This window comes from Macaca fascicularis, chromosome 15 (genome assembly GCF_037993035.2).
Source record: "Macaca fascicularis isolate 582-1 chromosome 15, T2T-MFA8v1.1".
In the NCBI taxonomy this organism is placed as follows: domain Eukaryota; kingdom Metazoa; phylum Chordata; class Mammalia; order Primates; family Cercopithecidae; genus Macaca; species Macaca fascicularis.
The window spans coordinates 58,963,849-58,978,807 of NC_088389.1; the positions used below are offsets into that span (position 1 = coordinate 58,963,849).

Consider the following 14,959-nt stretch of genomic DNA (forward strand, 5'->3'; position numbering starts at 1 on the left):
AAGTGGGAAGAATGTTGATCATATATGTTGACATGGAAGAACAAACACTATGTAAAGAAGCAAATGTAACATGCAGAATAACATGGTTAATATGACCCCATATATATGTGTCATATATATGAACATACAGATAAATAACAGTTGTATATATAAACATACAGATATATAATATTTACATATATAAACATACAGATATATAACATTTGATTATAAACATACAGATATATAACTTTTATATAGAGTCATATTATCCACACTATTCTGCATTTATATATATAAATGCTATATATCTATATGTTTTATAACTATATGCATTTTTATATGCATAGCAAAACACCTGGAAAACTTTCATTCACTTTTTACTTTCTACACTTCTGTAGCTTTTGAAATTTTACAACCATGAATAATTATTATAATTAAAAATGTTAAATAATAGAATACTAGCTTGAAGATTTACCAAATTTTTAGCTAGCCTAGGAGATACTGCTTTTGGTAAGGCCTCAAGAAAAATAGTCTGATTGAATAAAGAACTACATTTAGTAGAACTCAATCTAAAGCTAGGTAGAAACCTCAACTCTTTTCTAATATGAAAACAAAACAAACCAAAATACTCCCGCAGACCAGAGACCGAAGAAAGATCAACACTGCCACCTATTGAGGATTTATTGGAGAACAGGCAAAGTTGAGTTTTTATTTTTAAACAAATTTTGAGATCTTTTGAGATCTGCACAGACCTGAAATCTGGGTTATCTTTCACCAGGCACATGGATTCTTAGCCATAGAAGTGAGGATTCAGGATCATACTGAGGGATGCTTGGGAAGGTATGAGTAACAGTTTAAGATACAGACTCTGCTCAGCCTAGTAAAGAGCCTACCCAAAGGGACTTGGTCTCAGTTTCTCACTTGCTGTGCTAGAGGACAAAGGCTGAGAGTGTGGGACCCCAGCAGACACGTGGGCAGGAGATATGGGCTAACATATGTCACTCTGCTAGAAAGAATGCTTTGTTACTTTCCAAAAATAAGATACTGTTCTGTGAAAACAGTGGATGCACCCTGCTCACTGAATATGTATCAATAGAGGAGCGCTGTGACCCTCCATCCTGGAAGTTACAGAATAACATCTGCATTTCTGAGGGAGTTAGATTACAGTCAGATTATCTGCATGCACTCATGTGTTCGACAAATACTTATTGATGCCCACTCTATGTTAAGTACTATGCAAGGCCCCTTCCACCCAGAGTCACAGATCCCATTCGACTGGCTTTTGGAATGACTCAAACATAGCCAAGGCATGAGATAGTCCAGGGGGAATCAAGCTCTGTATTTGGTGACCCGTCCTGAACCCAGCCTGCAGTTGGCAAGCACCGAATGTCCGTATCAAACTTAACCATGCTTAGGACACGTTCTTTTAAAAGGTAGGCAGTGGCTGGGCATGGTGGCTCCTGTAATCCCAGCACTTTAGGAGGCTGAGGCGGGCAGATCAGGAGGTCAGGAGTTCGAGACCAGCCTGGCCAACATGGTGAAACCCCATCTCTACTAAAAATATGAAAATTAGCTGGGCGTGGTGGTTGGCGCCTGTAATCCCAGCTACTCAGGAGGCTGAGGCAGGAGAATCACTTTAATCTGGAAGGCAGAAGTTGCAGTGAGCCAAGATCTTGCCACTGCACTCTAGCCTGGGCGAAAGACTGAAACTCCATCTCAAACAGAAACAAACAAATAAACAAACAAAAACCGTAGGTAGTGCGATCTGATGAACCAAACTCTTGTTCATTTTTAAAGGTTGACAATGAGACACCATCTCACACCAGTCAGAAAGGCTCTTATCAAAAGTCAAAAACTAATAGACGGTGGGGAGGCTGCAGAGAAAAGGGAATGCTTGCACACTGCTGCTGGGAATATAAAGTAGTTCAACCACTGTGGAAAGCAGTTTGGAGGTTTCTCAAAGCGCTTAAAACAGAACTACCATTCAACCCAGCAGTTCCATTACTCAGATACCCAAGGGAAAATACCTTGTTCTATCAAAAAGACACTCACATGTTTATTGCAGCACTATTCACAATAGCAAAGGCATGGAATCAGACTAGGTGCCCATCCACAGAGGACTGGATAAAGAAAATGTGTTACATATACACCATGAAATACAATGCAACCATAAAAAAAAAAAAAAATCATGTTCTTTGCAGCAACATGGATGCAGCTGGAGGCCATTAACCTAAGCAAACTAACACAGAAACAGAAAACCAAATATGGCCTGTTCTCATTTTATAAGGGGGAGCTAAACACGGGGTACACATGGACACAAAAATGGGAACAACTGACACTGGGGACTGTGGCACGGGGCAGGTAGGAGGGAACAGGGGCTGAAAAACTACCCATTGAGTCTATGCTCACTACCAGAGTGACAGAATCAGTCATATCCCAAACCTCAGCATCACACAATATAACCATGTAAAAAATCTGCACATGTACACCCTGAATCTAAAAAGTTGAAATGTTTTTAAAAATCACATAAAAAGGAACTAACTTGAGAGAATAGATAAATGAATAAAGGTTGAAAATATGAACATTCTAATTTCATTCAATCATTGGTTAAAAAAATAAATGTAAGAACTATATTAGAATCACAAAATAATAGAGCCAGAAAGACTTCCAAAATGACCTGGATCACTCTGCTCATAAGCTGGGCTGAGGTCTAAATTTCTGTGAATAAGAACTCTGGTATTCATTTAGGAGAACAGTACAAGAAAAGAAATATAAAGAGATGAATAATGCGTACAGGATTTATTATACAGCCAATGTGCAATAAAGAGAATGCAAAATTGAGAATAATTATCAAGAATGTAAAAATATTTTTTCACTTTATATAATTCAAATCAGAAGATCCCAAACTTCCATCTTACTAAAAGGTACTGGGTTCTGACTAAGGAGAGCTCATTGTTTTAAAAAGAATGCCATCAAATATGAGAAAAATGTAAATGAATAAAAGGACAATGGAAGTAGTTGATGGAATAAATAAACAGAATAGCAAGGGGAGGCCAGAGATTGGTGGGGCGGTAAGAAATCCCTTTATAAAAAAAAGTCTGTAGGCCTTGCATTTGGGGAGCCCCAGGACGAAGGACTCTCCTTATCTATGAGTAAATATCCATCTCCATTGTGACATTCTGTTAGATTGGTTCATATTCCTTTGGGATTACTTTAATTAGATGTTCGTTCATTCAACAAGTTCCTCTTAGTGCCTGCTCTGAGCCAAGTCCTGGACTAGGCAAGAGCTTCACAGAAATGAATCAGAGTTCCTGTTCTCCAGGCATTCATAGCTAGTTGCAGCAGCAAGCCTTGTAACAGAGACGTAAAATTAATACAAGGGCTTAGAGGGAAGCATGTGTACAAAATGATGCGGCATTGGAAACAGTGTGGTGGGAGTCATTTAGGGAAGACCCCTAAAAGTTTGGACAAAGCACCCCAAACATGCCAGACTCCCGGAGCATCCAAGGACCCAGCAAAGTTAGCACTCAAATAAGTACTGAAACTATTTTGTTAATATTTACGTTAGGTGCTTGGAAAGGGAAAGGCATAGAAAACATCTGCTTCTCTCAAGGGGAAGAGAGGGAGAGCAAGAGTCCTAAACTCCCTAAGGGAATTAAAACAGGAATGAGGCGCAATGAGATGAGGCAAGGGATTTGGAAACGCAGCGGAGGATCAATGATGCGCCAGCAGGCAGGATGCGCAACAATCGTGAAGGAAACGCCTTCCGACCTGAGCTTTGGGGTTGATTCAAGTTAGCAAGGCAGAGGAGAGAGAAAAGTGCAGTTCCAGCGGAGGGCGGAGCCTAGCAGAAAGGCAGGAAACAGGGTGCGTCGGGACATGCAGCATGGTGGACACACGGAGTATGGTGGTTGGCAAGAATGGCAAGGTGAGACCTGGTGCAGTGGATCACGCCTGTAATCCCAGCACTTTGGGAGGCTGAGGTGGACGGATCACCTGAGCTCAGGAGTTCAAGACTAGCCTGGGCTACATGCTGAAACCCCATATCTACTAAAAAATACAAAAATTAGCCTGGGGTGCTGGCGGATGCCTATAGTCCCATCTACTCGAGATGCTGATGGGGGAGAATCACTTGAACCCAGGGAAGTCAAGGTTGCCCGGAGCTGTGATTGCACCACTGCACTCCAGCCTGGGCGACAGAGAGAGTCCCTGTGTAAAGAAAAAACAAAAAGCAAACAACAACAACAAAAAAACTGGCAAAGGCGAGTTTTACTTTTTTTTTTTCTTTAACAGATTTATTGAGGTATAGTTTACACACCATAATATTTAGCATTGCTGTGCACAATGAATGATGTTTAGTAAATTTACAGAGTTCTGCATCCATCACCAAAATCAAGCTTTGAAACGTTCTGTCACAGGTAGAAGGTCGTAACTGCAAGTTGTCCAGATTCCTGGCGTTTTGAACAAAGAGTTGAACGAAACGCCCAGCAAAGCAAAGAAAGAATGAAGCAACAAAAGAAGGAAAGCAGGGATTTATTGAAAACAAAAGTACACTCCACAGTGTGGGAGCAGCCTGAGCAGCGGCTCAAGGGCCCGAATACAGAATCTTCTTTGCTCCAAATACCCGCTAGAAGTTTCCCATTGGCCACTTCATGCATACTTCGTGTAAATGAAGTGGTAGTCCGCAATCAGTCTGATTGGCTGCAGAAAGCAGCCAACAAGAGGCTGAAGTTACAAAGGTCACACTCCTGTGCAAACATCTGATTGGTAAAGGCAACCAATCAGAGGCTAGGATGAAGTTACAAAGTTATACTTCTGTGCAAATGAAGACTGACTCAGCCCACAATCAGTCTGATTGGTTGTGGACGGCAACCATTCAGAGGCTGGAGTTAAGTCACAAAGTTGCAAAGGAAGACTCCACTGGTACTCAGTCTGATTTGTTGCAGACAGATTTCCCGTCTGCAGCCTCCGTCCTTTTGTTACTTAGGCGTGGAAAGTTAGGGTTTTCCTTTCAACTTAGTTCTAGGAAGTCAGGGTGAAAGAGCCTTAGGTTCCCTGCCTCCAGACCCTATTCTCCTGCCTCAATTTCCATCATCCCAAAAAATTTCCCTCGTGCCTTTTTGCAACCTTTTCATCCCACTTCTTTCACTTAGCTTGAGGGCTTTGAGGTCATCCACATTGCAACAAGAATCAAGCAGTCTTGTAAACCATGGTATAAATACCCCACTTTTTAAATATCAGTTCACCAGTTGATGGACATTTAGCTTGTTTCCATTTTTGACTAGTAGGAATTATGCTGCTGTGAATATTCACCTACAAGTCTTTGTGTTGACTTATGTTTTAATTTTTCTTGGATTAGAGTTGCAAGATTTAGCAAGTTAAAATACAGGATGCCGAATTAAATTCAAATGTCAGATAAACAATACTGTTTTTAGTATAAACATGTTCCATGCAATATTTTGGACAAACTTATACTAAAAAATTGTTTGTTTTTATCTGACACACAAATTTAACTGGGCCTCCTGTATTTTATCTGGCACCTCTACTGATACCTAGAAATGATATTACTGGGTTACATAATAGGTTTCTATTTAACCTCTTAAGATACTGCAATCTGTTTTCCAAAGGGAGTGTTTACATTCCAGCAATGTGTGAGATTCATCTTTTTCTCATCTTTATTTACACTTGGCTATCTGTCTTTTTAAAAACTATAATCATTTGAGTGTGTGAGGAGTGGTTTCTCATTGTGGTTTTAATTTCATCAAGTCTTTATAAAGAATTATGTTTATTAGCCATTCACATATCTTCTTGGGAAAATGTCAAATCTTTTGACCAATTTTTATTTTTACTTTTTTTATCACAGCCCTACACATAATTCATGGCATTCAGAACCTCACTTTATCAACTGTTGCCAAATTACCATTTAAACATTAATACCCAAATACAGAATTTAGAACATTATTTTACATTTTAACTCTACCATCCCCAATCTCTGAGCAATGAATTTGTTCAACAGTTTTTAATTGGGCCATTTGTATTCTTACTGAATTGTAAGAGTTCTTTATACATTCTGAATACAAATCTCTTATCAGATGTATGATTTGCAAATACTTTATCCCAGTCTTTGGCTCATCTTTTCATTCTCTTGTTTTTTAAAGCCCCAAATATTTTAATTGTTGTGAAGTCCAATTTATCAACTGGTTTTTAATACATTTTGCTTTTGAAGTCCTATTAAAATCATTGCCTAACCTAACATCACAAAGATTTTCTCCTGTTTTCTTCTAGAAGTTGTATAGCTTTAGCTCTTACCTTCAGGTGCATAATGAGCTGAGGGTCTAATTAACTTTCTCCCTTTTTTTCTTCCTTTTAAAATACAGATATCCCATTGTCTCAGCACCATTTATTGAAATGACTGTCTTTTCTCCTGTTGAATTATCTTTGTGCATATCTTGAAAGTCCGTTGGTCGTCTGTGAGGGCTTATTTCTGGACTCTTAATTCTGTCCCATTGCTGTATATGACTGACTGACTGTCCTTGTATCAATAAACACTGTCTTGATTATTGTGGCTTTACAGTAAGTTTTGAAATTGGGTAAGGTAATTCCTCTAATTTTGTCCATTTCAAAATCATTTAGGCTCTTTTAGACATTTTGCATTTCCATGTAAGTTTTAGGATCAGCTTATGAATGTAAAGAAAAATATTTCTGGAATATTGCTAGGGATTGAGTTGAATCTATAGAACAATTTGGGGAGAATTGCCATCATAACACTGTTGAATTCTCTAATCCATGAGCATGGAAGTTCTCATTTACTTAGATCCTTTGATTTCTCTCGGCAGTATTTTTTTCAATTAAATAAATGTTTACTATATTCTATTTGACGCTATTCTTAGTTTACTTTCGAAGGTACTGTTTATTGCTAATATAATGTCAATTTTTAAATATTGATCGTGTATCCTACAACCTTGCTGAATTTATTAGGTCTCTTAGCTTTTTTTTTTTGAGACGGAGTCTCGCTCTGTCACCCAGGCTGGAGTGCAGTGGCGTGATCTGGGCTCACTGCGAGCTCCGCCTCCTGGGTTCACGCCATTCTCCTGCCTCAGCCTCCCCAGTAGCTGGCACTACAGGCGCCCGCCACCTCGCCCGGCTAATTTTTTTGTATTTGCGGTAGAGACGGGGTTTCACAGTGTTAGCCAGGATTGGTCTCCATCTCCTGACCTCGTGATCCGCCTGCCTTGGCCTCCCAAAGTGCTGGGATTACAGGCGTGAGCCACCGCATCCGGCCAGTCTTGTAGCTTTAAAAAAAATTTTTTTTCCAGTGGATTCTTTAGAATCTGACAGGTAATATTACTTAATAAAGACAGTTTTACTTTTTTCCCCAACCTAATGTCTTTCTAGTCTTTTTGTAGGGAGAGGGAATAGGGATTGGATAGAACCTCCATGACAACATTGAATAGAAATGATGAGAGGATGTTCTCGACTTGCTCCTGATTTAAGGATAAAAGTATTCTGTCTTTCACCATCAAGTATGTTGGCTGTGAGATTTTTATCGATGCCTTTCACTAGGTTGAGGAAGTTGCCTTCTATTTCTAGTTTTCTGAGTTTTCATCACGAATGGGTGCTGAATTTTGTCAAATGTTCTTTCCTGTGGCTATTTAGTTATCATAATAATAAGGATTTTATTGTTTCTTCTATTAGTATGGTATAATACTTCGATTTTTTGATGTTAAACGAAGCTTACAGTCCTAGGATATGACCCATTTGGTCCTGGTGTACAAATTATTTTATCTGTTGTTGGATTCAGTTTCCTAATATTGTGTTTTAAGGGTTTTTGCATCTATCCCCACTGGCTTTAAATACTTTTAAAGTATAGGTATTTAAAAGTGTAAATTTCCCTTTAAGCAGTGCGTTAGCTGTACACTATAAATTCTGACATGCTGTACTTTCATTTTCATTTAAAATTTTAGAACTTCCTTTGTGACTTCTTCAACACATGGGTTTTTAGAAATGTGTGATTTAATTTCCAAATATTTTGGGATTTGCAATTTTCTTTCTGTTGACTTCTAATTTAATTTAAACATGGTTGGAGAACATACTTTCTACTATTTCAACCCTTTTAAATTCAGTGAGACTTCTTTTATGAAATAGTATGTGGTTTCCCTTGGAGAATGTTCCATGTGCACTAACAAAGAGGATGCATTCTGTTGGTGGTGGGTGGTGGTGTTAGGACAATTTGGCTGACAGCATTCTTTTATATGCCTGTGATTTTCAATTGAGTCGTTCTATCAATTATAGTAGGTGTCAAAATCTCCAAACATTAAATTGTCCATTTCTCCTCTCAATTCTATCATTTTTCTCATTATTTTGGGGTCCTGTTAGGTGCATATACATAACTGTTACATCTGATACATTGGCTTTTTAAAGTATCCTCATTTCCAGTAACATTTCTTGTCTCAAAGCCCTCTGTATTAATATAGACATTCCAGCTCTCTTACAATTACTGTTTGCATGTTATATATTTTTCCATACTTTCACTTTCCAGCTATTGGTCTTTGAATCTACAGTGTGCCTCTGTGAACACCATGTAGTTCATTTTTCTTTTTAAATCCATCCTGACCATCTCTACCTTTTAACTATTTAGTCCATTCACATTTAATGAAATTATTGGTATGATTACTTATGGCTGCCATTTTGGTATTTGTTTTCCAAACGTCTATCATTTTGCTTCTCTGTCCCTTTCTGCCTTTTGTGTTAAATATTTCTTGGTGTACCATTTTGTTTTTTTAATATATTTTAAAATTGATGCTTTAGTGGTTACTCCAGGGTCTACAGTATGCATTTCAATTTATTACAATCGTCTTCAAATTAGGAATAATTAATTCTACTAAAATACAGCTTTGTCCCAATAGAGCTCCATTTCCTACCTACTCCCTTGTGTTATTAATATACACTGCACCTATACTGTAAACCCAACAGTATGGTGTTATAATTACTATATAGTCTTATGCTATTGAAAGAAAACTTGTATTGTGGTAGGCAAATATTTCCCCAAGATTTCCATTCTCTATTTAATCCAACACTGATCTTGGTACTGCTGTGAATAGACTTCGAAGGTAAAACTGACGTTACTAATTAGGGTAATTATCCTGGATTATCCAGATGGGCCCTGAGTAATCACACGGCCCCTTAAAAGCTGAAGAGGGAAGCAGAAGCATCAGAGAGATGCAGTGGAAGAGACAGTGGAGATATGAGGCAGAAGGGGAGATCAGAGAGAAGTGCAAGGATTCAACCCATTGTTGCTGGTTTTGATGATGGAGGAGGGAACCATGAGCCAAGCAATGTGAGTGGCTTCTAGAAACTGACAACCACCCCTGGCCAACCTGTCTTACAACCATATGGAGCTGAATTCTGCCAACAACCTCAATGAGCTTGGAAGCCTATTCATCTCCAGCTTCCAGAAAAGAATGTTGCCCAGCCAATGCCTTCATTTTGACCTTTTAAAATATGGAGCAGAGAACCATCTTGAGCTATGTTATGCCCAGACTTCTGAATTACGGAACTCTGAGATCATAAATGGGTGTTGCTTTAAGCCAGGACAGTTGTAGTAATTTATGGCAGCAATACAATCATAGTCTTTTCTATCTGTACACATATCCACCATTTCTGGTGCTCTTCATTTCATCCTGTGGATTCAGGTTACCATCTGGTGTCATTTATTTTCTGTGTGAAGGATTTAGTATTTCTTGTAAGGTAGATGTCCATAGGCAACAAATTATCTTAATATTTGTCTGGGAACGTCTTTAGTTTCCCTTTTTTTCCAACTTTCAACAAAAGCTCCATATCCTCGTGATGTCTTTATTATAAAGAAAAAAAAAATCCCTAAATCCAGCCTTCAAATTGAAGTAATTATCTTTAATGTGAGAGCAATCCTATTCACAAAGCCCCTCCCCAGAGTCAATCAAGGATTTGGGGACCACATCTCATCATTTTCCCAGTTCTCTTGTCAAGCCAAGTTTTCACCCCCAGGAGACTAACAAACGTGCTGACCCAAAGGCAACAGAGTTCACCTGTAGACAGGTCCATCATGCCCCCCTGGAAGACCCACACCCCTAAGCATGTGGAGAAGAGCCTCCAGGCACAGAGACACACCTGCAGACAGGAGGACACTCCCCAAACATGCTATAATATTGTAACTTGCACTAGGCAGGGTTAGAAAACTTCTAAAGACTCTTGTAACTCAAAGGTTCTAGTTGCCATCTACAGCAGCTACATATGGCATGACTCATTCCAACATACACACTTTATTTTAAAATATGCCACTGGCACTTGGGAAAAATGTAATTTATTTGCACTGCTTCCGTTCTTCTACTGTAGTGTTAGGACTTAACATAAGCATCACTCTTCTATTTCCTATTTACATTTGGAATATTACTACAAATACAATATACAATTTAAAAAACTTATGGGGAAATGCAGCTTATGTTTTTTTCTCCTCTTTACAGGCTTCTCAGTATCATTCGACTTAAATGGAAATTTGTATGTAGATTTTCTGTACATATCTTAAAGGGCAGAGATTACACTGATAAAGCCAAAAGAATTCTGCACAAATACAATACAGAAAACAGAAAGTACAGATGATGTTATTTGGGGTACAAATATAAACAATACAGTACCATTTGAGTAACTGAGCAACATAATACCCATACTTTATAGAAATAAAACTGCAAACCTGGAGAATGCTCTGACAAATATTAAACATTATATACACAATGAGGTAAATGTACCTTGGTCTCTTGAGAGGTAATTTAAGTTTAAAGCAATTGACATTTTGAAGCATCTCCTTGACATATGAAGAAACATCAAACACCCCATTCCGCTGGCACGTGAAAAAGGGATATCAAAACATGGTTCATGATATTCAGTTCACAAACCTTTTTAAAAAATAAAAACAAATTCACTGAAGTTCCTTTTAAGTTGTAAGAAACAGGTTGAATGTTATTAACCATATTTTTAAAAGTTTACATTTACAAACAAGATTGCATAACGGGATTGAAAAGTTTAATGTACTGACAATCATCATAATATCATAATGTCCTAGAAGTCCAGCATTCTTAAGAGAGAGGGCCCATGGGTATTCCAGTAATCCAAAACAGAGACAAGAAGCTGCAGTACATGTCCAGAGATAATCCTTAGTATCTCAAAGTATCTGAGGTGGCATTTTCTGCCGAAGTATTAACAGAACCATTACTTGGAATCACTACCATTTGGAGCCAGAACACTGCCATGGTCAAGAAACAAACAGTTGACTTACGATTCTTCCAGTGCAAGAATAAAAATAAGCTTTGGATGACGTGTCTAATGGGATAGTGATTTTGTTGTGCACTTTAATGATCTCTTTGCCATCTTGTTTTACGAAACAGCCTATATCTGATAGTTCTCAGACACAGAAAAAAAAAGGTAACTCAAGCATGGACTACAAAATCGCCAAGTGATCACTTACATTTTGTAATAAGAAGTGAAATCTGGGATTCTTGATGGCCATGGCACTGTACAGCAACTCAAGGCACTTCTTGAGCACTATCATTATTACAGCAGAATTACAGGCTCAGCTCTTCAGACCTTACCCTGTCTTGTAGGGGATACAATTGGCCACTGTTTCTGGCACAACTCCCACTGCAGCAGCCACCTTACTGCCATCCCACTCCTCATCCATGGCTAAAGTCAAAGCAGGGGCATCCGAAGCCTCATCTGCTCAATCTCCAAACTTAGAGATCCCTCCCTGCTACCTCTAATGACTAAAGGAAATGGAAATATGTCCCACAACTTCCATCAGCCATTTTACTCTAGGTCTCCAAAGCTGCTCTTCAGTCAAAAGGCTGTGGGGGAGGCAATGGTCTCTGTGTCAGGGACCAGCAAGCCGGAGAGCAGGTTGCAAGAAACAGCTGGAGACAGAAAGGATGGACCAGGGATGTCTATGCCCCACTAATTCATATTTCCCCCATCCCCATTCCCATTCCTCCTGGCTATTGACAAAATGAACGTGGACACACAATTTACCAGAAGATGTTTTAGCCAAGTTGAATCTTGGAAGGTGAGCATCCTAGGATGGGCAGTATAAGCGGCTGTGTTTTTAAATGACAAAATTATTACTCTAATCAAATTTATCTGCAGTTATCGACAGTAATCATGATCCATCCCACCTTTTAAGTTACCTTCATTTTCAATATTAGCCAATTGTGATTTATCAAACCATCCCTAGCCAAAAAAGGAATTAACTGCAATAATATGTAAAGTCAATTTAGAACTAAACTCCAACTTTAAAAAAATTCCCTGATTCATCAAAAGTACATTTTATCCACTTAGGTTAAGAAAAGTATAATTGTAACTCAATCTTTGATTCAGTAAAAAATATCTTCAGCAAAAGTGGATAACCTTACATGAAAGTGAGAAATCATGTATTACAACTTTAAATCAGACAACTTTTGGTATATTCTTAAAATTATATAAAAATAGTTTTAGTGATAAAATGCATTGGTCCCCTGGATTTCATAAAGCAGATCTGGTAGGCTTAGAAATGGCCCCCTTCCCCCCAAAAAAAAACCCACAAAAAAAGTACCTGATCACAGAATTAGAGATTATTATTAAACAAGTAATATAACACAATTATAAAAACAAACCTCTCAAACTCATTCATTTGCTTCAATGAAATATGGTAACTACAGAAAAAACTCAACTTTGTAGTTAAAATAGTAATCTCTAAGCATTTTTCCCATGTTTTTAAACACATGAAATTGATACTAAATTCCTATGTAATATGTCACTCATTCTAAAATTACTTTGGTTTTAAGACCAAATAGTCTTTCAAATTTATTCTACGTATAAGAGATAAGACATTATCAGAATGCAACTCATTCAGTGTAAATGGCCACTTTCTCTTCCTGACCAAAATACTGTATCGGTTATTCTGACCCTGTATTGGGGAACTGATAGCACTATAAAGTCGAAGTCTTGCCTCACAGGTATGATAGTTTTTCCTCCCCTCAGAATAAGATCACAGTGATAAAAGGACTTCGAAAACTGTAAAAGCTCTGCAGAGACTTCACAGCATTAGAATTAAAAACCAGTTATTATAAGCTAGTTTCAACTTAATGTGAGAAGACCATGACAAGTTTGCTTTCAATATTTGACCAAAAACATCTGTAAATGGAGAAGAACCTACACTCAGAATGTTCTTTAGCTACCACCTCTCCCAAATATCAAGGGTGCACTGAATGCATTACATAAATTACATGTAAAGTAAGCAGTTGCAATGTACGCACACATAAGGAAACACTGAATTAAAAGCTGCCTTCCTCAAAGTGTAGTGAGACCTCAAAACCACACTAGCTCTAACCTCAGTTACAAAGACAGAGGATCCACCGAACGTTTACTCCTACATACATAACAAATGTGACTCTCTTGCACATCTGTTACCTATTCAAATTATTAACTACCTTCGCCTTCCTAGAAAAAGGCCTATTATTTAACATTAACCATATTCTAATTTTAAATGTAATTCATTTCTTAAAAAAATAACACTGTCTTTGAACAGATAAAGAAAAAAATGGCTTACAGAATACCACATAACTTTTCACAAGCAGCTAGACAAACTTTCCCTTTTAGAAAAATTAGTCTGTATGCTACAAATATTAAAGTACTGTAAGTATCTAGAGTGCCACTTGATTTTTTAAAAGTATACTTAGACAACACAATTAAAATGCAAAAGCTTGATGTGAGCATATTCAAACATGACCATGCTAACAATTTACTAATTAATGCCACTTCATTTCTTTAGTGGCTTAAGCACATTTTGGTAGGAGAAAGGCATTTTCAAAACAGAATACCAAATGACATATCACAAAAACCCTTCCAAAAAACAAAATAGAGAAAGTTTGGGTTACCAGATAAATAAGCTTTTTGAATTCAAACACTATAGGTTTTTAACATAGAGACTTTCAGCAATTCTACTCATTTCCATTAGAAAGACACAGAAGTGGCACTTACTGGTATAGTACAATCCCATTTTGAAGGCATGTAATGTTCTGAATAAGTGAAAGAACAATAATAGTATACAAAATACCACTGCATAAATTATGTTCCTCACTACTATATGAGGTCATTTTTAGACTCAAGATAAGAGTTTTATAAGTGTTAGTTTTAAGATCCTGAAAAACTATAGAACAGTACATTCAAAGTCTGAATCAAGGAAACACTAGTGGTTCAGAATCCTCTGAGAATGTACTAACCAGGAGCAAATCACTTTCTTTAATAATAAGAAATGTTTCATTATAACTCAGCAATCCAACTCCTTTGCCCTTAAAGATGATCTCCAGCACAGCAGAGTTACCTAAAGTTAAGACCAGCAATCATCTTTTTAAAAAACAAGTTTTGTTAATAAAAAATAAAGGTAGACTACACAACATTTTGTAACTGTCCTGGGAAAGAAGCGTTCATAGTGCACAGAAAGGACCCACACGGCTGTTTCCTGGGTCCGAAGAAATCCTGGGAAGTTTTTAATTGACTTTATTACACTGCTGCAAAAGGAAGCAACATCCTTCTGTTCCCTCTCAGTGAGGTAGAACAATTGACCTCCCAAATTAAAACCCAGGAGCAGATCTGAAGAAAAAAGTAGAGTTCAGGCAAAGTCGTAGAATTACATTTTGATGCCTTCCTGTTGACTGAGTTGTGATAATGTTTTCTTAATCCGCAATGCTGTAAGCCTAGCTGCTCCGTTGGCATACCAACATTCTCTCATAATTTTAGCCATTACTCTCAAGGCCTACAAGAAAATATAATTAAAAAAAAAAAAATTAATGCATGCACCATTTTCCATTGGTCTGGATAAGAATTTTTACCTGTAAATTTTCTTTTTAAATGACATATACACTTTGTTGTTGTTGTTAAGCATTGTTTGTAATAGCAAATGAGTAGAAATTTCACA

The 14,959-nt window shown here is 37.6% G+C and overlaps 1 protein-coding gene across 7 annotated transcripts in view; it reads right to left on the reverse strand.

The window, feature by feature from the left end:
* Positions 1 to 10,305: 10,305 nt before the first annotated feature.
* Positions 10,306 to 14,959, reverse strand: part of TGFBR1 (transforming growth factor beta receptor 1) — a 49,203-nt gene continuing 44,549 nt past the window's right edge. For all 7 annotated transcript variants that reach the window (XR_012424520.1, XR_012424519.1, XM_045373528.2 and 4 more), the window contains one exon: positions 10,306 to 14,797. Coding sequence is in view for 5 of the 7 variants with exons in the window: in XM_045373528.2 (XP_045229463.1) it covers positions 14,672 to 14,797 (126 nt within the window). In the remaining 2 variants the exon portion in view is untranslated. The remainder of the gene's footprint in view (positions 14,798 to 14,959) is intronic.